The sequence below is a fragment of the Rhinopithecus bieti genome, unplaced genomic scaffold, assembly GCF_001698545.2.
Source record: "Rhinopithecus bieti isolate Rb0 unplaced genomic scaffold, ASM169854v2 scaffold_52879, whole genome shotgun sequence".
NCBI classification, from domain to species: domain Eukaryota; kingdom Metazoa; phylum Chordata; class Mammalia; order Primates; family Cercopithecidae; genus Rhinopithecus; species Rhinopithecus bieti.
Genome location: NW_016820739.1, coordinates 13,435 through 33,135, shown reverse-complemented (window position 1 = coordinate 33,135; position 19,701 = coordinate 13,435). Strand labels below are relative to the sequence as shown.

Here is a 19,701-nt window from a genome sequence, read left to right as displayed (position 1 = left end):
TCATGTTTTCTTGGCCATTGTATTTCTTCTGTGAACTGTGTTCATATTCTTTGCCCACTTTTCTTTTTGAATATGTTGCGATTTTCTTATCAACATCCGTGATATCTGTGAGTGAAAGCTGCATCAGATGCTACTCAGATGCTACCTAACCTTCTGACAAGGAGTTAGGCCCTGTACACTCAGATGGCCAATGGTGTATAGGATAAATTTCCTCTCTGATTTTAGGTATGGCCTTGGCTATTGCTCTTCCTGCAGTGAGAGTAGAAGTCTTACCTTCAGCTTGTTGACTGCAACCATTTTATTTGTGATCAGAGACTATGGAAATAAGTAATTAATATTGAATGGATAAGCACAGTTAAACTCAGTGTAACTGGTGGAAACACAAGAGAGTGCCTTGTCATGTTAGTTAAATAATTTTTTAAAATTTATTTTTAGATGAAACCTCCTGAGACTCTGTATACTGTCTTTTGAGTATTGGAAAAATATTTTTTGCTAAATAAAACCATCTCTAAAGCCACGACTTGGAAGTGTTTGCAGTGATTTCTGCAAAAGAACTCATTGTGGTCCTACTCCTGAGCCTGCACGCCCCCACCGAATAACTGGCCTGGGGACTGCTTCAGTCAAATTGTGTTTGTATTTCTCTCTTCCTCAGTAAAGTGTTGTCTGTGCCTCTCCAAAGCTTGCCAGCACATTGATCACATCAGGCAGATTTCCAGCCTGGCAGTTACAGGCGGAAAAGGCTTTCAGATCTCAGGCTCTGAGTTTTGCACAGAGACTTCCCTCTCCTAAGGTCTACGGCACAACTATTTGTCTTTTTATTAGTATAATGTTTAATCCCAGAAATTGGGGTACAGGTATTAAATGCCACCCTGAGTTTTTGCAAGGCCTGCTCTTGATTCACAGTATAGGCACCTGCAGTGCCCCAGGGAAGCAGATCTCTTGGGTCCTTTCTGTCTGCCCTTTTCCTACCCCCTGATTCCTGCCTCCCCCATCCCTTCCTCCCCCTCTCTCTTACCATTTCCTCCTTTCCCAAAAGACAAGATTTGAGGTATTGTACCCATCGTTTCCAGAAGCACTGCCTCTTCTGTATCTTCCAAAATCATGACATGAGAAAGTAACAGAAAAGTGCAGAACCCAGGCAGGTTTCACAGTCCCTAGGCAGCTATTAAGCTCTAAATATTAGGCACCTTGACAAAGACAGCTCCAAGCCTGCCAACAAACCCACATTCCAGGGACAAAGGATATCAAATATGCGTAGTATTTGTTTAAGTTGATCCCTCTTCACTATCTGAATCCCTACACTCATAACCTGGATGAATCTGAGTACTGCTGCTTTTGTTCAGATGGAATTTAAAAATCTGTTTTAGAGTGAGAAACGCACAAGCCCATCCCAGATAGGCAGGTCCTTTTCTCCCACAGGTACGCCCTCCTTTTCCCTGGCCTCCTCTCTTCTCAGCACTCCCAGGGAGCCAAATGCTTGCTGAGAACTGTCTCCACCCCTTATTCAATGCACATAAAACTTGACAGTCTGAGCAGATGGGGAAAGTGGAGTTTTTCCGGCAGCTGTCTCCTTTTCTGGAGCAGGAAGCTGGGACTCTGGCTCAGTGTGACTGCCCTTGTGCAGCTCTGAGACTTAGGAGAGGTGGCTTTCTGAAAACTCATCTGATGCAGGGCAGGTGAGCCCCAAATTGGGGCTTAGTCTACAAGGCTTCTTGGCTTTGCCCAGGAAAAAATTCAAGGGCAAGCCGGAGGCAGAAGAAAACAGCTTTATTGAAGAGGCAGTGCTGTGTGCTCCTGCAGAGCAGGGTTACCCACTAGGCAGAGAGTAGCAGCTCAGGGCAGTTTTGCAGTCATATTTATACTCACTTTCAATTACATTCAGATTAAGGGGCAGTTAATGCAGAAATTTCTAGGGAAGGCATAGTAACTTGGGTCTTCAGGTCATGGAGAGGGGCAATTAACTCCCAGGTGTTGGCTTGGCAATGGCAATGGCGAACTGACATGGCAAACTTGTGGGCGTGTGCTATGGAAAGCTGCTTCTGACCTTGCCCTGTTTTAGCTAGTTCCCAGTGTGGTCCGGTGTCTGAGCCCCACCTTCTACCTTACATCCAGCCCTGTGAAAATCTGTTGCACTCTTTGTCCCAGTTAAGACCTTTATTGGCTTTTGTTAATGCTTGGCTGTATATTATCATTCTCATGTGGCTTCCTCAAATTTTAATTTAAGCAAATATTTATATGATTACATACATGTTAATTGTAGTTAAATACTCATTATAGAAATTTTGTAGAAAAATTGAAACCACAAAGAAGAAGAAAAAATTTCAATCCTATAGCTCTGAGATAACCACTGTTCATTGTTTGATACCTTTGTTTCTAACATTTTATGTGTTTAAAATTACATCTTTTTTCTTTACCAAAGTAAGATCATCCTGCACATACTGCTTTTATAGCTTTGCTTTTCTAATTTAACATTGTATTCTGAGCATTTTTCCATTTCATTAAATGTTCTTCTAATAATATAAGTTCATTGGCTACAGAGTATCTGCCATATGAAAAAGTCATTATTTGGTGCACTATTTTAGGGCATTAATTAGGATGTTTCCAGTGGCTTGCTATTATAAATAATATTGAAATAAACATCTTCATGGACAAATCTTCTCACGGATTCCTGATTACTTCCTTAGGACAGATGTTTGCAGAGAGGATCACGGCTCATTAGATGTGCACATTTTGACACATATTGTAACATTATCAGCCAAATAGTGTGCCAATTTTTATTCCAACCCCAGTTCCTCAAATAGAGAGTAAGTTCTTTGAGGTTCACTAGTATGTATCCTCCGTAGTTCCTGGCAGTGTTGGGCATACAGTACAAACTTAATAAAAATAAAGTTAATTCCACTTAACTTTCTTGATTACCAGACATTTAACCAATCTCCCTTTTGCTACCTTCACTTGCTTCCATGCTATAGATGCAAAAGATAGGTGTGGTCACTGAGCCAAATATTGATGATAGCAGTGACTTTGATCAAAAGCCATGTTACCTCAAAACTGATCCTAAACACAAGTAAGAGGTTATAGCTGGAAGTGTCAGGTTAAAAGAATCTGGGGGCTAGAATATGGCTGGAAACTTACTTACTGCAATACTAACAACCGGTTGTGCGAATGAGTTGATCACCTTTTCTAAAGAGAAAAGAGATTGAGGATGTGGTTTGGGGTGTCGGGTGCATCAGGTACTTTGTTATGACCCAAATATGGTACCAGAAGACAGAGCACTACTGGATGAGGGGGTGGTGGGTGCATACTCTGCTATGTGAGCCCGTGCCACTTCAGTAAATAAATCAAGCTTTCTTCTCTCTTGAGGAATCTCATTCTTCCTGTTTATCCTTCTCTCTCACTTCTCCACACTTCTCTGGAGTACTTGTTTCCATGAAGTATAATAATCACTGAGCAGTATTTTTTTTTTAAAGAACAGCTATGTTTCTCAAGCCTTGCTCTTGTTTTTAGGATCTTCATGTCCTCTTGCCAAGATATCTGCAGTGGCCTCTATGCAGTGTCCTTGCACCTCCACTCTCCCCTGATGGAAACCATCTCACAGTTTCCATAATATTCTTCCTAAATCAAGGTCTTAATCTAGTTCCCCCACCCCCATTCCCAAATTTTCCAGGATTTCCCTGTTTTCCACTATAAGTTCAAATTTTTCTTCCCAGCAAGAAAGACCTTCCACAAAATTATGCCAACACTTCTCCTTTACTGCCTTGCAGGTACCCAGTGTGTCCCTTGTGTATACCCTTTGCTTTCCAGCCTATACATGCCTTTGCTCAAAACTCTCCCTTTGCTTGGAACACCTATTATATTTAATAATTCTACCTTAGTAATCAATGTATTTGTCTGATTCTGCTACACTTATTTGTAAACTCTTTGAGTGTAGGTACCTAGTCTTATCCATCTTAAAATCTCTCTCAGGGATACAGTTGCATTGGTTAGGGAGGGAGTACCCAAATATCTTGTTCATTTTAGATGTCATTTTTATGTTTAATATTCTGGTCACAGGGAGAAAATATCTTAAGCATATGGATTATGCCAGATGTAGTGGTGGCACAGCTATAATTCCAGCTACTTGGGAGGCTAAGGCAGTAGGATCATTTGAGCCCAGGAGTCTGAGGCCGACCTTGGCGACAGACCCCATCTTTTACAAAAATAATAATTAATAAATATATATAGATATATGTGTGTGTGTGTATATATATATATATATAGAGAGAGAGAGAGAGAGAGAGAGAGACTGTGTTTGACACTGTAATGTGTCCAGTGACACCAAGTTATATAGTCCATGCCTCAGGCCTTGCATGCAAATTGGAAATTAAAAGACAGCAACGTGGCAAAATGTGTTGCTGATAGCTTTCAGCTTTGCTGGATTGAACGAGAACATAAGGTGAGGCTGCAGACTCTCCTGTCTGCTGCCAGGTCACACCCAGCCAGTCCTTGTGTACTCATATGCCTGGTTGCCTGGTTCCCTGTGGAAGCTGGTGATGGGCTACGAACAAGGAGCTCCGCACATAACTGCCAGCTACAGTATGCCTAAACTGAGGGCTTGCTAAGCAATCTCTGTTGCCATTGCTATCCAACTTAAATGTCCTGCTGCAGTGTGCTCAGGAGGCAGTGGTTTGATCTCATAAATATAACATTTGCTCAGGGCCTTATATCCTTCATAGATTCCTTCCCAAAGATGGGATCTTGTACTTTTTTTTCTTATTTTCTGCATTCTTACTTTTTCCCATACATCTAGGTGTAAAAGCAAAACAAAACCTTTCCTTTGGTTTTGCTTGTTAGGTTAAAATCTGAGAAACAATGAAGACTCACCAGAGAAGATTGCATCTATACAAATGGGTTATTTTATCCATGGAGAAAACAATCAGAACAAGTGAAATTTTAAGTAAATTTGAAAACATAAAAATTCATAAGGTTGTTTATGTTAGAGTTTAAGAAACCTTTAGTAAACATCTTGTCTTAGGCTTTTATTTTGTAGATGAGGAAACAGGCTTGGAGAAATAAGATAACTCACATCACAGAGCTAGGGAATGCACGAACTGAGCCTAGCACCAGGTGTTTTTGACTTCCAGTTCAAATGTAGTACTCAATACTGTCAGTTCTTCTCTGAGGAAGCTCACTTCCCACCCATATTCCCAGGCATAACCATCGTATTCTATAGCAATGATTCTAGTAGTTAACATTATTTCAATTGTTGATTAAACAGAATGATACATTTATGTTTGTCTTGATCACTTATTATTCAGTGCATGTAGTTTCATGTGTGTGATTTTTCTTTCATACTTGTGAAGCCTGCAAAAGCAAAATTTTATCTAAATCTGTGCATTCACTTTCCTAAGGCTTTTTGTTGTTTATTTGGGTCCTTTTCCCCCTTGATTTTGAGCATCTTACAATTCAGTTTCCACAACTGTTTCTTACTTGTGGGGCACACAGGGCGCAATCCTTTGTTAAAAGCATGTTCACAGCATCTCTCTTTTGCCAACCTAGAGATAATATGGTGCAGAATCTCTCTCAGGACTGTAGGCCTAGGATACTTTTTTCTCTTTTTAGCAGCATTTACAAAATTTTCAGGGATATTTTGCAAGATAAAATGAAGACTTAATCTTGTAAATATTGAAATAAAACAGACCTTTATTTTAAAGTATTGTAACACTTCAGTAGAATCTATACCTGTTTAGAATTCCATGCCAAATCACATCCTCACACACACAGCTAGCTAGAGGAGAAATTTCTTACACCCTAGGTAAGAGTAAAACACTGTCCTCTTATCCCCTGCTTTCCTGCCACCCACCCCATGCCCAACTGCTCCCATCCTCCCTCTCCACCTGTGTGCAAATGAAGGCGTTGGTGTGGCTTGATGGGGGTGGGGGGAGGAATTTGGGGGACAGTGTCAGGACGGGGACCCCTAGAGCAGACAAGCATCAGGGAAGTCAAGGCTTTCCAGGGGGGTGAGAAGCCAGGCATCAAATACCACTCCCCGGGTAAGTATCAAGAGTCCAGAGAGCCAGGAGGCACTATGGGTCCGTGTCTCAGAGATAAGACATGAGAGATGAGAAGAAGGAAGTTGGAAGGAAGGAGGGTCTGTTTCTCAGGAACAGTAGCGTACTCCCTAGCATAACTCTTGGACTCACCAGCCAGTTGGTGTGTTCAAGTGGCTAGGCCTGGATTTCTTCAAGGGCCAAAGGACATAATGCAAGTGAGTATATATACTTTACATAATAATACATAATATTCAGTTTTCAGAAATTTTTTCATGATCACAGATGAACCTATTAGTTAATACATTGCTTTAGGAAAACGGTTGCCTCCTGGATGTGGTAGAGAAGTCTCACAACCAGGCCTGCAGTGCAGACAAGGTAAGGCCTACCTGAAATCCTGATACCCAGAGTACACACACAGTGCCTAAGGTGATGCTGACTCCCTTCAAGCTAAATAAGAGGGGTGGAATTTGATCCCTAAAGAGTTAAATACTGAGATTCTCCCAGAGCCGAGACCCTACCAGAACCTTCTCGAGAGATTTTTAGGCAGCAGAGGGAAGCATTCTTCCTGTCTTGCCAGCCTGAACATGATCACTTATAAACCTCCCTTTTAGCTCTTATTTGCTAAAAATTGTTTCAAGACTATACATTCTCTGTTTGTTTTTTTTTTTTTGAGATAGGCCTTTGCTCTGTTACCCAGATGGAAGTACAGTGCATGCTTATAGCTCACTGCAGCCTTGAACTCCTGGGCTCAAGCGAGCCTTCTGCCTCAGCCTCCCCAGTAGCTGGGACTTACAGGCATGTGCTGTCACACCTGGCTAATTTTTATTTTTGTAGAGACAAGGTCCCACTGTGCTGCCCAGGGTGTTCCTGAACTCCTAGGCTCAAGTGATCCCACCTCAGCCTCCCAAAACTCTGGGATTACAGGCGTGAGCCACCACGCCCAGCCCACATTATCTTTTTTAATGTAAGCTTTAAAAGAAGGAGAGAGGGATTCCTAAAGATTATATGTTTTGCTTAGAAACAACAAAACCTCTGTCTTGTGACCTTGGATAATTAAATACTATTTTAGGATCTTGGTCTCCTGACCAGAAAGTTGGTATTGTGTCTGATCTGCTAACTTTACAGTTAATAATGAGACTGAATCTAATAAACATGAAGTCTTTGAACATCTTCCAAACAGAAGAAAATATTACTATGGCTCTAGCTCTCTTAAATCCTTCAGTGGACTAGTTAGGGACGTATTTTACTCATGCTTTCTAGTCATCTCTAGGGATCCTCATTTTAAATATCCATGTGTGACTCTCAGCATGGAGGCATAAAGATGGATACTGTGTGCCTCGTTTACTTCTGTAGGGAATGTGCAAAACCACATCACTCCCGTGGGCTGTGATCAGTGCAATAACCATGCCCCCAACCCCACTGCAGGCCCCTCTGGCTTAAGAACCTATCCCACCCATAGATGGGTATTTAAATTGTTAAAATGAGAAAATACAAATTGTCCCAGCCTCAGCAACTGCCCAAATAGGAAGCCAAAATGGAAGCTATTCCCAAGAAGCAAGTCACTAGAGCAGCCTCTCTGTGTTTCTGCTGTAAATACTCACCCTGTAAACAGGCTCCTTCTGCCAGGCAGCTAGAAATTCCCTCTCTACTTCCTTGTCAGTGGGGTCCATCAGAGATGAGTTCAGTGAATTATCAGAATGACCAAGATTTTCTACTTTAACTGAGTTAATTCATTAGACCCAGAAACTTTGAAGCTGAAACAAATAATCTCACAACCAGAGTCTCAAATTGGTATGTGTTTGGTCTTTGTTTTCTCTCACCTCTACAAAACATGCCATTGAAATCTTCAAGGGAAGGGGACAAGGAAAAAAAAGTAAGGAAGCCCGTGGTAATCTGACAGCATTCCCCACCTAGACCCAGGAGTGCTTGGCCTGCCATTGGTCTTGCCCAGAATGATCCTACAATGGAAATGAGCAAACATAGCCCTTCAGGGAGGAGCACACAAGTGTAGGGAGGTTTCAGAGCCACTTCTGCCCTCCTGCCTCTATGAGGATGGGAGGCTGGTTTTATACTCTTAGAAAACTGGAAGAGTAAGTCCCTGGAATCTCAGTCTTTCTTAGGCTTCTACCTGCCTAGCAGGAGTCAGTCTTATCTATCCTTTTCTTAAAGTAAGGGATATTTAGAGATATACATCCGCCTCAGTCCTTTCAAAGAGAAAAGCAAAGAAAAGGGCACAGGGCTGGCACTCCCATTTCCTAGTTGAATTTACAAAGATCTTTGGCTTTGTGTCTTGAATATTTTGTGTACATGACAAAGTAGTAATGAAAGGAATTATATAATTTTCAGTAATGGAGACAATTATATTGGGATTTAAGAGTCAAGTGGGGTGGGCCAAAGTGGGGAAACCACATAAATAAAACCAAATGGGTCATTGAAGCAGGCAGGGCCTGGCTTATGGCTACCAGAAACTAGCTTATGAGCCCAAGGGATAACACATTGCAGGGAATTACAGGCCAAAGGCAAAGATCTGCAGAAATGCTGAGCAGAGATACTGATGTTCATCCTCCATCATAATGTGGGGACGGGTCAGCTCTGAGTGTAAGCCTGGGTGAAGAACAGAAAAAGGGATGGGAGAACCTGACAGCCTAGACCAGCAGACAGGTAGCTTCAAGTCTCAGTGTCCCCTACCAGTGCAATATGACTTGGGGAATGTTATTTACATTCCTCTGCTTCCTTGTCCTCATATGAAAAATAGGGATAATTACAGGACACACTGTGGAAAAAAAGAAATAGAAGTTATCCCATAGGCTTTATTTCCTGAGAATTAAATGAGTTAACATATAAAGCCTAAGCCCGGTTCCTAACATGTAGTTAATGTTCAATAAGTATTAACTAGTATTAGTGTTGCTCTTTGAGGATCTTATAGAGATGTTGAATGGGCAAAAATGAAGCAATGTATGTAACGCATTTGGCACAGTGCTTAACACATGGTAATTACTCCAGGAAGAGAAGTTATAGAGAACCAAGCAAAAGTCTGTCTTATGCACACATAGGCAACAAAGAGCTAACTAGAGGGCTGAAAACAAGCATGTTGGAATCAGGATACATCCCGAAGGACACAGCCTTGGCTGGAAGGACTCAGGTTGGGAGGTCAGGAGCGTGGGTAAGTAGACCAGGCAGTGGCAGAGTTAGGAATTCAGGCAGACAGACAGCAAATAGGGCAGCAAGTACTTTTGGGGAAAAAAATAATAATAATAATAACATCTACCCCAGCCAGGAAGTCACCAATTACAAACTTCCTGGGATAAGAGACCAGTTCCTAAGACTGGCCTGGCTATGACCTAAAAGTAAAAATAAATTCACTGACCCCATGTCCTATTGGCTAAGGATACAGATGGAACTATTATGTGCACTGCGAAATGAAAGATAGATTATTTGTTCATGTTCAAGTTCAGATTCCTGTCCAGGGATAAAGAAATGACTTCTGGCCAGGCATAGTGGCTCATGCTTGTAATCCCAACACTTCAGGAGGCCAAGGTGGGAGAATCACTTGAGCTCAGGAGTGCAAGACCAGCGTGGGCAACTTAGTGAGACCCTGTCTCTACAAAAAATTAAGAAAATAAGTAACTTCCATGTTTGCTACAGATTAATAGATTGGTGACTTTTTTATTCAAGATAATTAGGCACCCATGCTGCAGGCTACCCAGAAGCTGTCCTCCCAAAACTGGGAACTTGATATCAACACCAGTGTTGTGGAGAATGCAAGCTGCAGCAGGGGCAGTCTTATAAAAAAGGAAGGAAATAGCAAACATCGTTCTCAGCCTTGTAATAGTCTTGATGTTGACTAATGATGTTGATGTTATTTAAGCCTGGAACTTTTATTACCTTAAGAAAACCCGCACAACGAGGGCTGCTTGTAATCATGACTTAATTACCTGACTTTCAGGTTTTAAAGGCCCACGTTTTTTGTTCAGAGTGAATTTTAAATGCATTTCTATCAGCATCTGCTTTAAAATGGACAAAACATGCTAGCAGATTAGTCATCTGAGGTAGAGTCTACTTTCATTTATGTTTTGTGTAGGTCAAATGAACATATATGCCAGAGAAACGCACATCATGAAACACACTGAGGGCTGTTTGGGAAAAGCAAAGTCAAGACCATTCAAAAGCTATGAAGTAAACCACACCCTAATTTTGACCACAGAGTTCATTTTACTTTTCAAGGTATCCTCACTGACATTATGTAGCACTCCTTAAAGTGAGGCCCTGACTCTGTTCCTTAGAGAAGAAATCTTGGCTCTCTGGATATTTGACTTGGGTCTAATTTTTATTGTGGTTTTTTTAGAGATCATTCCAAAAACATACAACCCAAGGCTCAGATAGAACTCTTTGGTTAAAGTAGGGGAGGAGCGGTGGAGGTAAACTTGCGGTTACTTGCCATGGCCAAGGGCCATGGTATCATCAAAAACATGCACCTATAACCCATTCATACAATAAGATCACCTGGGCCATCGTTAATGTCTTGATTACCATTATGCACTCCTGCCTGTATGTCACTGGAGTATTTAAAAGTAAGATGTACAGGGCTGAAAGAATGTTCATCTAATTTTACATATTACAGAGAATGGATTTAAACTCTTACTTGGAAGTTGCAATGAGAATGGGGAAATTGAGCACTGGAGATAGCTTTTTGGAGTAAGATGCCAGTGAAGGTCTTTTTACACTGCACTCTGTGACATTATGAGACCTCAGTCCGCAGGTTTCAGGAGAAAGCATAGTGCTTTAAGTCACAGTGATGCTTAGAATTCTAATGGGTATGGCCTTAAGTGTCTTCTTTAAGACTCCCTTGTGTTTGTCTCAAAAAAAAAAAAAAAAAAAAAAAAGTTGTAAACTGTTCTGCATGAATGTGTGCATCCCACACACACATATCCCTTATGTCTATGATAATCAAAGTTAAGATGAAGAACCCATAAAGGGTAAGAATGAGCTAAAGTAACTACAAGGTATGGCCAAATCAAATCTTATGATGCATTAAAATCACCCACCAAGGCTAAGATATTGGGGTGGTCACAGGTGTATCAGGGCATCAGTAGTGAAATGCATGGAGCCCAGCTTTGCCCTGTAGGCACATTTCTGTCAAATGCAGGATGAAAACAGCTCAGACTGACGCCTCTTGATGCATTTGATGGGATGTCCATTCATTTAATGGGATGCCCATTCATTTGATGGGATTTTTAGAATGGGGGGTATAACATGGAGATCAAGTGGTTTCTGTACTGGGACTCACCCTTAGCAAAAGGTTTGGGCAGAACAAACCTGCCTGAGTATGCACTGTGCATGCATGATATGCCATCTAGTGGTTAAGTGAGCCTAACATGAATGAAAAGAAAAATGATCTCAGGTCCCTTCTGCCTCTGTACTCATTAGGCAACAGTAAAGGTTCGATGCTATTATTTGGAAAAGAAAAGAATTTATTTTCTTAGAAGCCATATGTTGAATACAAATTCTTCTGTGACCACCCCCAAAAGCTTAGCCTTGGTGGGTGATTTTAATGAATCATAAAATTTAATTTGGCCATGCCCTGTAGTTACTTTAGCTCATGCTTACCTTTTATGGGTTCTTTATCTTAACTTTGATTATCATAGAACTATTATACAGTTCTTTATTATGTGTGTGGGGGATGAACACATTTATGCACAACAGTTTACAACCGTTTTTGTGAAGCAAACACAAAGTGTCTTAAATAAGATACTTAAGGCCATACCCATTTGCATCTAAGCATCTAAGGAGAACACTGATATTAGAGTAATTCTTAAAGCCGAAAGCTGTACATTGTATGTTTTTTTGTATATATGTGTTTTGTTTGGCCCACAGGGTACTGTCTTCCATTTTGTTTTATTGGCGTATAATTCCTATATGTAATATAGTGCAAAAAATCTTCAGTATATGGCTCAATAAATTTGTATGTATGTATAACCCATGTGATCATCACCCAGATCAAGATATAGAAGTGTCCAGCCTCCCTCAGATTCCCCCCACCCCAGTCAGTCCTCCCTCAAAGAAAACCGCTGTATTAGTCAGGGTTGCCTAGAGGGACAGACCTAATAGGAGAGATATATAGGAGTTTATTAAGTATTAACTTACATGATCGCAGGGTCCCGCAGTAGGCTGGCTGCAAGCTTGAGGAGCAAGGAGGGCCAGTCTGTGTCTTCAGAGTCCGATGTTTGAGGGCAGGAAGCATCCAGCACGGGAGAAAGATGTAGGCTGGGAGGCTGGACCCGTCTCACCTTTCTCATGTTTCTGCCTGCTTTATATTTGCTGGCAGCTGGTTAGATTGTGCTCACCAGATTAAGGGTGGATCGGCCTTCCTCAGCCCACTGACTCAAATGTTAATCTCCTTTGGCAACACCCTCACAGACCCAGGATCAGTACTTTGCATCCTTCAATCCAATCAAGTTGGCACTCAGTATTAACTGTCACAACCACTATCGTGAACTCTGTCACCATAGGTTCGTGATGGCATCATTAAAGTACATACTCCTAAAGTACCTCCCAGAAATAAGATTCTATAATCACCATTTTAATAGTTTCTCAAAAAAAAAAAAAAACAGTTTCCGCAATTGTAACATTCTTGGGCCAAACAAAGGCTCTTTCCTGGGTTTACTGTTTATTAGAGTCCAGGTGTCATATGTTCTCTCTCCCCGAGTATAAATTCCTAATACGTGGTTTTTCTTACCATGCTTCTCACTGAGAGATATATCCGTTTGGTGCACTGATTGTATTTTCTCAAGTGTCTCTACGGGAAGCCAAGTTGATTTTCAAAGAAATCCCATTACTTTTGAGCAGCATCTCATAAGTAATCAGAGGTGCCACTGATTGTCATGGCAAAGCCTATAAATCCTGATGCAGTGTTTCAGAAATTAATGTGAATGCCATGTCGCCAACGGCTGCTCTGACATCCAGTTCAAATTAAGCCAAGCAGTAGCATCAGTCCTAGCGTCACAATGGTGAGAAAGCTTCTCGGTCTATAATCCAGCAAAGGTTAACTTATAATGAATAGCATAATGCAGTCATTGTTGCTATTTACACAGAACTTCTTTCTGTTAAAAGAGAACTAAAGTTTCTCTGAATATCAAAATGTATAGTATGTCAAGAAGCAGAGCTAGTTTTGAAATAAAATTATTTTTATTATTTCAGAGCTTTCTTCTTCATACGTATTGAACTGTTGGATTAGCAAACACATGGTCAATCAACGAACACGTCTAGCAAGCATATTACTTCCAGGTGTTTTGCAGGGTGCTGGAGATAGAGAAGTGTAAGGTGTGTGAGTCCTCCCACACTGCCACAGAGTTGAGCCTTGTTGTCCCCCTGGCCTGTAAACTGATGTTTAAAGAGATAACTGCTTCTTCAGATAATAAACAAGGCAGGAATATAGGCATTATCCTAATTTAGTCATTTTTACAAAGTAACTGTATTTATTGATAAGTATTTATTAATTGTTTATTAATAATTTCTCAAAACCCAAACACCACATGTTCTCACTCTTAAGTGGGAGTTGAACAATGAGAACGCAAGGACACAGGGAGGGGAACATCACACACTGGGACCTGTCGGGGACTGGGGGGGTGAAGGAAGGAGGGCATTAGGACAAATACCTAGTGCATGTGGGGCTTAAAACCTAGATGACATGTGGATGAGTGCAGCAAACCACCATGGCACATGTATACCTATGTAACAAACCTGCACGTTCTGCACATGTATCCCAGAACTTAAATGATAAAAATTAAATTTTTAAAATGTAAAAAAAAAAAAATTTCTGGAATAAGAATGAAAACTAAATTTTAATTTTAATGTTTCCTGTTATGGGACATTTTGGTTGTTTGCTGTTTTTAAAATATTTATAGATATTTTATGTCTATGTATTTGAAATTAAGTCTCTGACTCCCTGCCATACTTAATGGCCAGAGCTTCCGGAATAGTGTTAAATAATAATGGTTATACTTTTTGTCCATTGTTTTCCTGATTTTAAAGGAAATAATTCTGGTGTTTATTAATATGCTGATTTGAAAGGGTTACAAAAATCATAGTAAGTCCTTTGTATTCTAATTGTTAAACATCAACAATGAGGAATTAAACATTACCAAGTGTCTTTGATGCTGTTGAAATCATTACATTTATACCAATTTGGCCTATGTTTATAATATGTTAACAGATTTCCTAATATTATCCCCCTTCCCCACAGTGAATACAACTATTTCATGAGGTATTATTCTTTTAATGACTTGTAAAATTCAAATCATTAAATCCTATCCTATCGTTTTTAGAATTTTAACATGTTTATTATGTATTACGCTTTAAAGACAACTAGTATGGCAGGGTTGGAGACAAACTGTTAGTCTCATTCTAGTCTATAAATAGGAGTGGCAGAAATTGGGGGATGGGGAAGAATCTGTTTGTCTATTTTATTTTTCATTCTCCTTTTTCCTTTAATTTTTTGAGACAAGGTCTCACTCTGTTACCGAGGCTGGGGTGCAGTGGCACAATCATAGCTTCACTGTAACCTGCAACTCCTGCTCAAGTGATCCTCCTGCCTCAGCCTTTCGAGTAGCTGAACTGCAGGCGTCTGCCATCATACATGGTTAATTTTTATTTTATTTATATAGAGATAGGGTCTCACTCTGTTGCCTGGGCTGGTTTCAAACTCCTGGACTCAAACAATCCTCCTTCCTCAGCCCCCCAAAGTGCTGGGATTCCAGGAGTGAGGCACAGTGCCTAGCCTCTCCTTTTTTCTTTTTTCTTTACCTCTTATTCCAACTGCAATAATTGTTTTTCTCTCTCTCTCTCTCTCTTTTTTTTTTTTTTTTTTTTTTGAGATGGAGTCTTGCTGTATCACTCAGGCTGGACTGCAGTGGTATGATCTCGGCTCACCGCAACCTCCGCCTACGGGGTTCAAGCAATTCTGTAGTCTCCTGAGTAGCTGGGACTACAGGCGCACACCATCACACTCAGCTAAATTTTTTTTCTTCTTCTTCTTCTTCTTTGTATTCTTAGTAGAGACAGGGTTTCACCATCTTGGCCAGGCTGGTCTTGAACTCCTGACCTCAGGTGATCCGCCCACTTGGCCTCCCAAAGTGCAGGGATTACAGGCGTGAGCCACCGTGCCTGGCCTGTTTTTCTCTTTTCTAATTCACAAAGTCCTTTTCTAACCTCTCTCAAAGCTTTCATCACAGTTGCTTTTATTTAAATTATCTATTTGTCTTATGTTCTTATATGAGTGATCTGTGTCTTAAATTCGAGAGTTTTCTCTCCCTTCCCTTTAACCACTAAGTATTGTCCACCTACCCTCTCCTCTAGAATCAGATTGTCCCAGCAAAGTGCTGCAGTGGCAGGCAGTAGAAATGCACTTAGGCGAGTTTTCTTGTGGGTCTCCAAACCATCCCTAGGGTAAGCTGAGGAGGAGAGCAGAGGGTAAGAATGATTCCAAAATTATGCAGGTGCTGTGCTTCTCTATGGCAGCAATATGGGTCCAGATGACATGAGTCAATTTCCAAGTGCTTAGGAGCAGACACAGGCAGGGACCAGAGCAAAGCACTAAAACCAGCCTTTGAGGTATCTGCTCCAGGTGGCTGTTCCATTCTAGTTCTCATGATAGATTACAGAGAGAACCAGTTACCTCAAATAATTTTTCCTAATTCAAATGCATACTCTTACGTACTCTTAAAACTGAATACATTCATTGTTCTCTAATCATTTTTGTCAAAATCCTTCCGATACTCCTTTCAAGGCATCACTTCAAAATGATGTCTTTCAATTGTCAGTGCTTTCCCAGGGGAAGCCTTACACAATTAAGGACCCTCTAATGACTCTCCTACTAGATATAAGCCTACGTCTCACTCATATTCTCACTTCCACTGTGTTCTTCCCTGTGCTAGGCGTATGGCTTGTACTTAAGTAATGTTTAGGAGTTCATCTCTTTTTTTGCAGTGTATTGGCATTGAATGGCATTCGTCGCACTTATTTAAAGCCCAAAAGCAACTTCAAAGATCATGCAGGCCTTTTAACAAATAGATACAGCATCCCAACCAAAAAAATGAATGAAAATTAATGAAAGAAATGATGGCAAAAATGAAGGAGGAAACATATGATCCAACAATTCCACTTCTGGATATATGCCTGAAAGATATATACTCAGAGTGATATTTGTAGACCAGTGTTCTTAGTAGCATTATTTGCAATGGCCAAAAGGTAGAAGCAACTCAAGTTCCATTTCAGTGGATGAGTGGATAAAACGTGATATATACTTATAACTCAGCCTTATAAAGGAAGGAAGTTCTGACACATGCACAACATGGATGAACCTTGAAGATGAATCAAGCCTGTCACAAAAGGACAAATACTATATGATTCTACTTTGATGCTGTAGCTAAGGTAGTCAAATTCACAGAGACAGGAAGGAGAATGGTGGTTGATGCAGGCTGGTAGAATGGGTACAGAATCTTGGTTTTGAAAGATGAAAAGTGTGCTGACCATGAATGGCAGCGACGGTTGCACAACAATGTGAATTTACCTAATGCCAATGAACCATACACTTAAAAAAGTCAAGATGGTCAATTTTATGTTATATTTATTTTATCATTTTTGAAGAAGCGAATAGGGAAAAAATATTCAACCTAAAACCAAATGAAAGTCACACCACCAGGGCAATTCTTCAGGAAATGACATTTCTAAGTACCTGGCAAACTTTCATACCATCCTGCCAGAGAGGGGGTTGTTGGGAGATACTGTTGACCTTGTGCTTTAAAGGAGTGACGAGAGTTCCTTGGAAAGCAAAGGAAGATGCCACGTTCACTAATCACTTGCTTCTTTTGCTTAGGGTGTTAAATACCACATTATTTGAAAGCTGGGAGATCGTTGGACCTTACCCTTCCTGGTGGGTTTTTAACCTACTGCTGTTGCTAATACAAGGGTTGAACTGCTTCTGGTCTTACTTGATTGTGAAAATAGCTTGCAAAGCTGTTTCAAGAGGCAAGGTAAGCTGTAACTCACTTTTTCCAAAATATGTGTTAGAAAATTTTGTTTCTGTAATTTCTCTGGATCAACTATTTACTATTTCATATTTCATCAAAATTGGTATTATTTCTTCAGAATTGAACAAAACTACCTAGAAACATAAATGAAAATGTCATTTCCTTCTCTAGTTCATTTTTTAAGTCTTCAGTGTTCCTTTGCTGGCGATGGCACCCAATGATATGCATTTGTAATTTTAGACTTAATAATATATTATTTGTTGTGTTTGCTCTTGCTCCTCCTGTCAACCATGGACTTCCTCTGATTATATTTATACTGAACAGAAATTTAATCACTTCTTTCCTTTTATGAGAAGGATCACTTGGTGCAGTATGCCTGTTTAAACAAACCTTTCTTTCAAACTGAAAAACAAATCTGTTCATGACTTCCAACAAGATTTAGTTAAATCTTTTTGGTTAAAAGTGGACTTGAGGTTGATTCGAATAAAGCTTCCTAAGCCTCAGCTCCCACCCTGTGTGCAGAGCAGAGACTTTTCCAGATCGTTCTCTGTGACATTTTCTTACTTGTTTGTTCTCTTCCTTCTGCTACCCTGGAAGGCTGGGAAGTGGAACCCTTTACATGTAAGTTTCTCCTCCTCTCTATCTGTCCTTATCCTGAGTGCCTCTCACCTGTTGGAGAGGCACTCAGATGCTTTTGTTTCCATGCATATTGTTCTGTCTAACCTATTGACACTGGCTAGAGGCTTCATGTGAGCTGCAGTTCCATGAGCTGCAAAGGACACTAGAGACATCTCTATTAGGGCCCTTTGGTGTGAGCTTGTGTTCTGCTAAATATTGCATGATCCAACAGAGAAGAATAATTTCTTTCACTGGTGTTTAATATGTTGGCTAAAAGACAGAAATAGACCAAAGTAAAGTAGGAGAAACAGAACTAGTTGGAGGGGGAGAGGATCAACAAATTGCAGAATGGAGGCCTGAGCATCAGCTGTGTGCCTGACCTGCCCAGGGCCATATGATTCATCAGGGTCAACAGAGTTGGCCTCTTCTGCAGGGGAAGTCGGGTCATCTAGTCATGTAGTATGAAACCACTTCTCAGCACCATCTCTAGTAGAAGTCATAATTATTTTGATCAATTAATTGTTCAGAAGCTAAAGTTCATTTTTCTCTGTGACCTCTCACTCTTTAAAATGATCATGTATTTCTATTTTAAAATCTCTTTGTCCTCATTTGGATACAAATTTAGTCAACATGCACAAAACTATCAATATGATAACAATAACTAAATATGCAAGAATGCTGCTTAGATTACTTGTGTCCTTAATTGCATTGCTATTTCTACCAGACATGTTGCCTGCTCTTCAACTCATTCCTTCTACTTTATGAAGAGATGATGATTAATTTTATTCTAGATCTCAGGCTTCAGAATATCTTAGCTGCCCTTGCGGCTCTCACCTGGGACAGTAGGATTCATCTTGGCCATGAGTTATTTTCCTCTGGGCTATTTTGAGATATTCTAAATTGTCCTTTCTTTGAAGGTAATGTAAGTATAGATTTTTCTAAGTGCAATTTAAAAAATCTGACTGAGCATGCAAATGTAAATTAATCACTTTGTGAAACTGGAGATTTCTACTTACGACTAATGGACTTATCAACATAGTGGAGCTTTACTATAATGCTGGCTTTGTGACTCACAATGTTTAAGTTCAATTACCTGTAACCATTTTGGAGTCTGAGTATCTAAATCTGTTTGGAGATGGCCTGTGTGAGTTCAGTCCCATCTCAAAGGGTATTGGAGTGAGGTTCACTTTTACGATATTTACTTCATCACCACTGGTTGGCATAAAGCAGTAGTTCTGAGCTTTCACTTTCTCCTGACCCCACCCACCTGAGAGAGAGGACGTTCTCCCACAGGAACTGTTAGTTTCTCAAGTTGGGCGGAGTGGAGGGAGTCCAGGATTCTCATGTTAGAGTGTAATGGTAGCACAGACGGGATGTGATGTGGGAAAGCCCCCAGTTAATTCTGCCATACCTCCCACGGGACTTTGGCAACCTCCCCAGCCCACTCCCTAGAGAATCACCGGAGGACCAGATTGGGAACATTTCTATGAAGGGAGGCCACCAGGTCTCTTTTGTCACACTACTGAAAATATAAGTAAGCAGTGATGAGTTACTCAAAATCTTAAGGCCTTCTGGGTAAAATGCTTACCATAATTTAGACTTACAGAGTAGGAGGTTCAAACTATTTTATCTTAAAAGCAGTATTTTCTTAATTTCCCACAAAAATTACTTCCTTGTTAGACAGTAGGATTTTTCTCATCCTTTATGGTAATGTATAGATTTACATCTTCTCACCTTATTTTGACCTCCATGTGACTTAGGGAGATTGAATGGAGGATTGAAGAGACTTGGCAGGATGGAAGCCAGTTCTTTCTTTTTATGACAGTTTTGTTCTTATTGCCCAGGCTGGAGTGCAATGGCACGATCTCGGCTCACCGCAGCCTCCGCCTCCTGGGTTCAAGCGATTCTTCTGCCTCAGCCTCTGGAGTAGCTGGGATTACAGGCATGTGCCACCACACCTGGCAATTTTTTTTTTTTTTTTTTTTTTTTTTTTTAAATAAAGACTGGGTTTCCCCTTGTTGGTCGGG

General features: G+C 40.5%; 1 protein-coding gene across 1 annotated transcript in view; it reads left to right on the top strand.

The window, feature by feature from the left end:
- Nucleotides 1–19,701, top strand: part of CERS6 (ceramide synthase 6) — a 325,522-nt gene that overhangs the window by 298,522 nt on the left and 7,299 nt on the right. Inside the window, exon 10 of the mRNA XM_017859910.1 lies at nucleotides 16,903–17,059. Coding sequence (XP_017715399.1) covers nucleotides 16,903–17,059 — 157 coding nt within the window. The remainder of the gene's footprint in view (nucleotides 1–16,902; nucleotides 17,060–19,701) is intronic.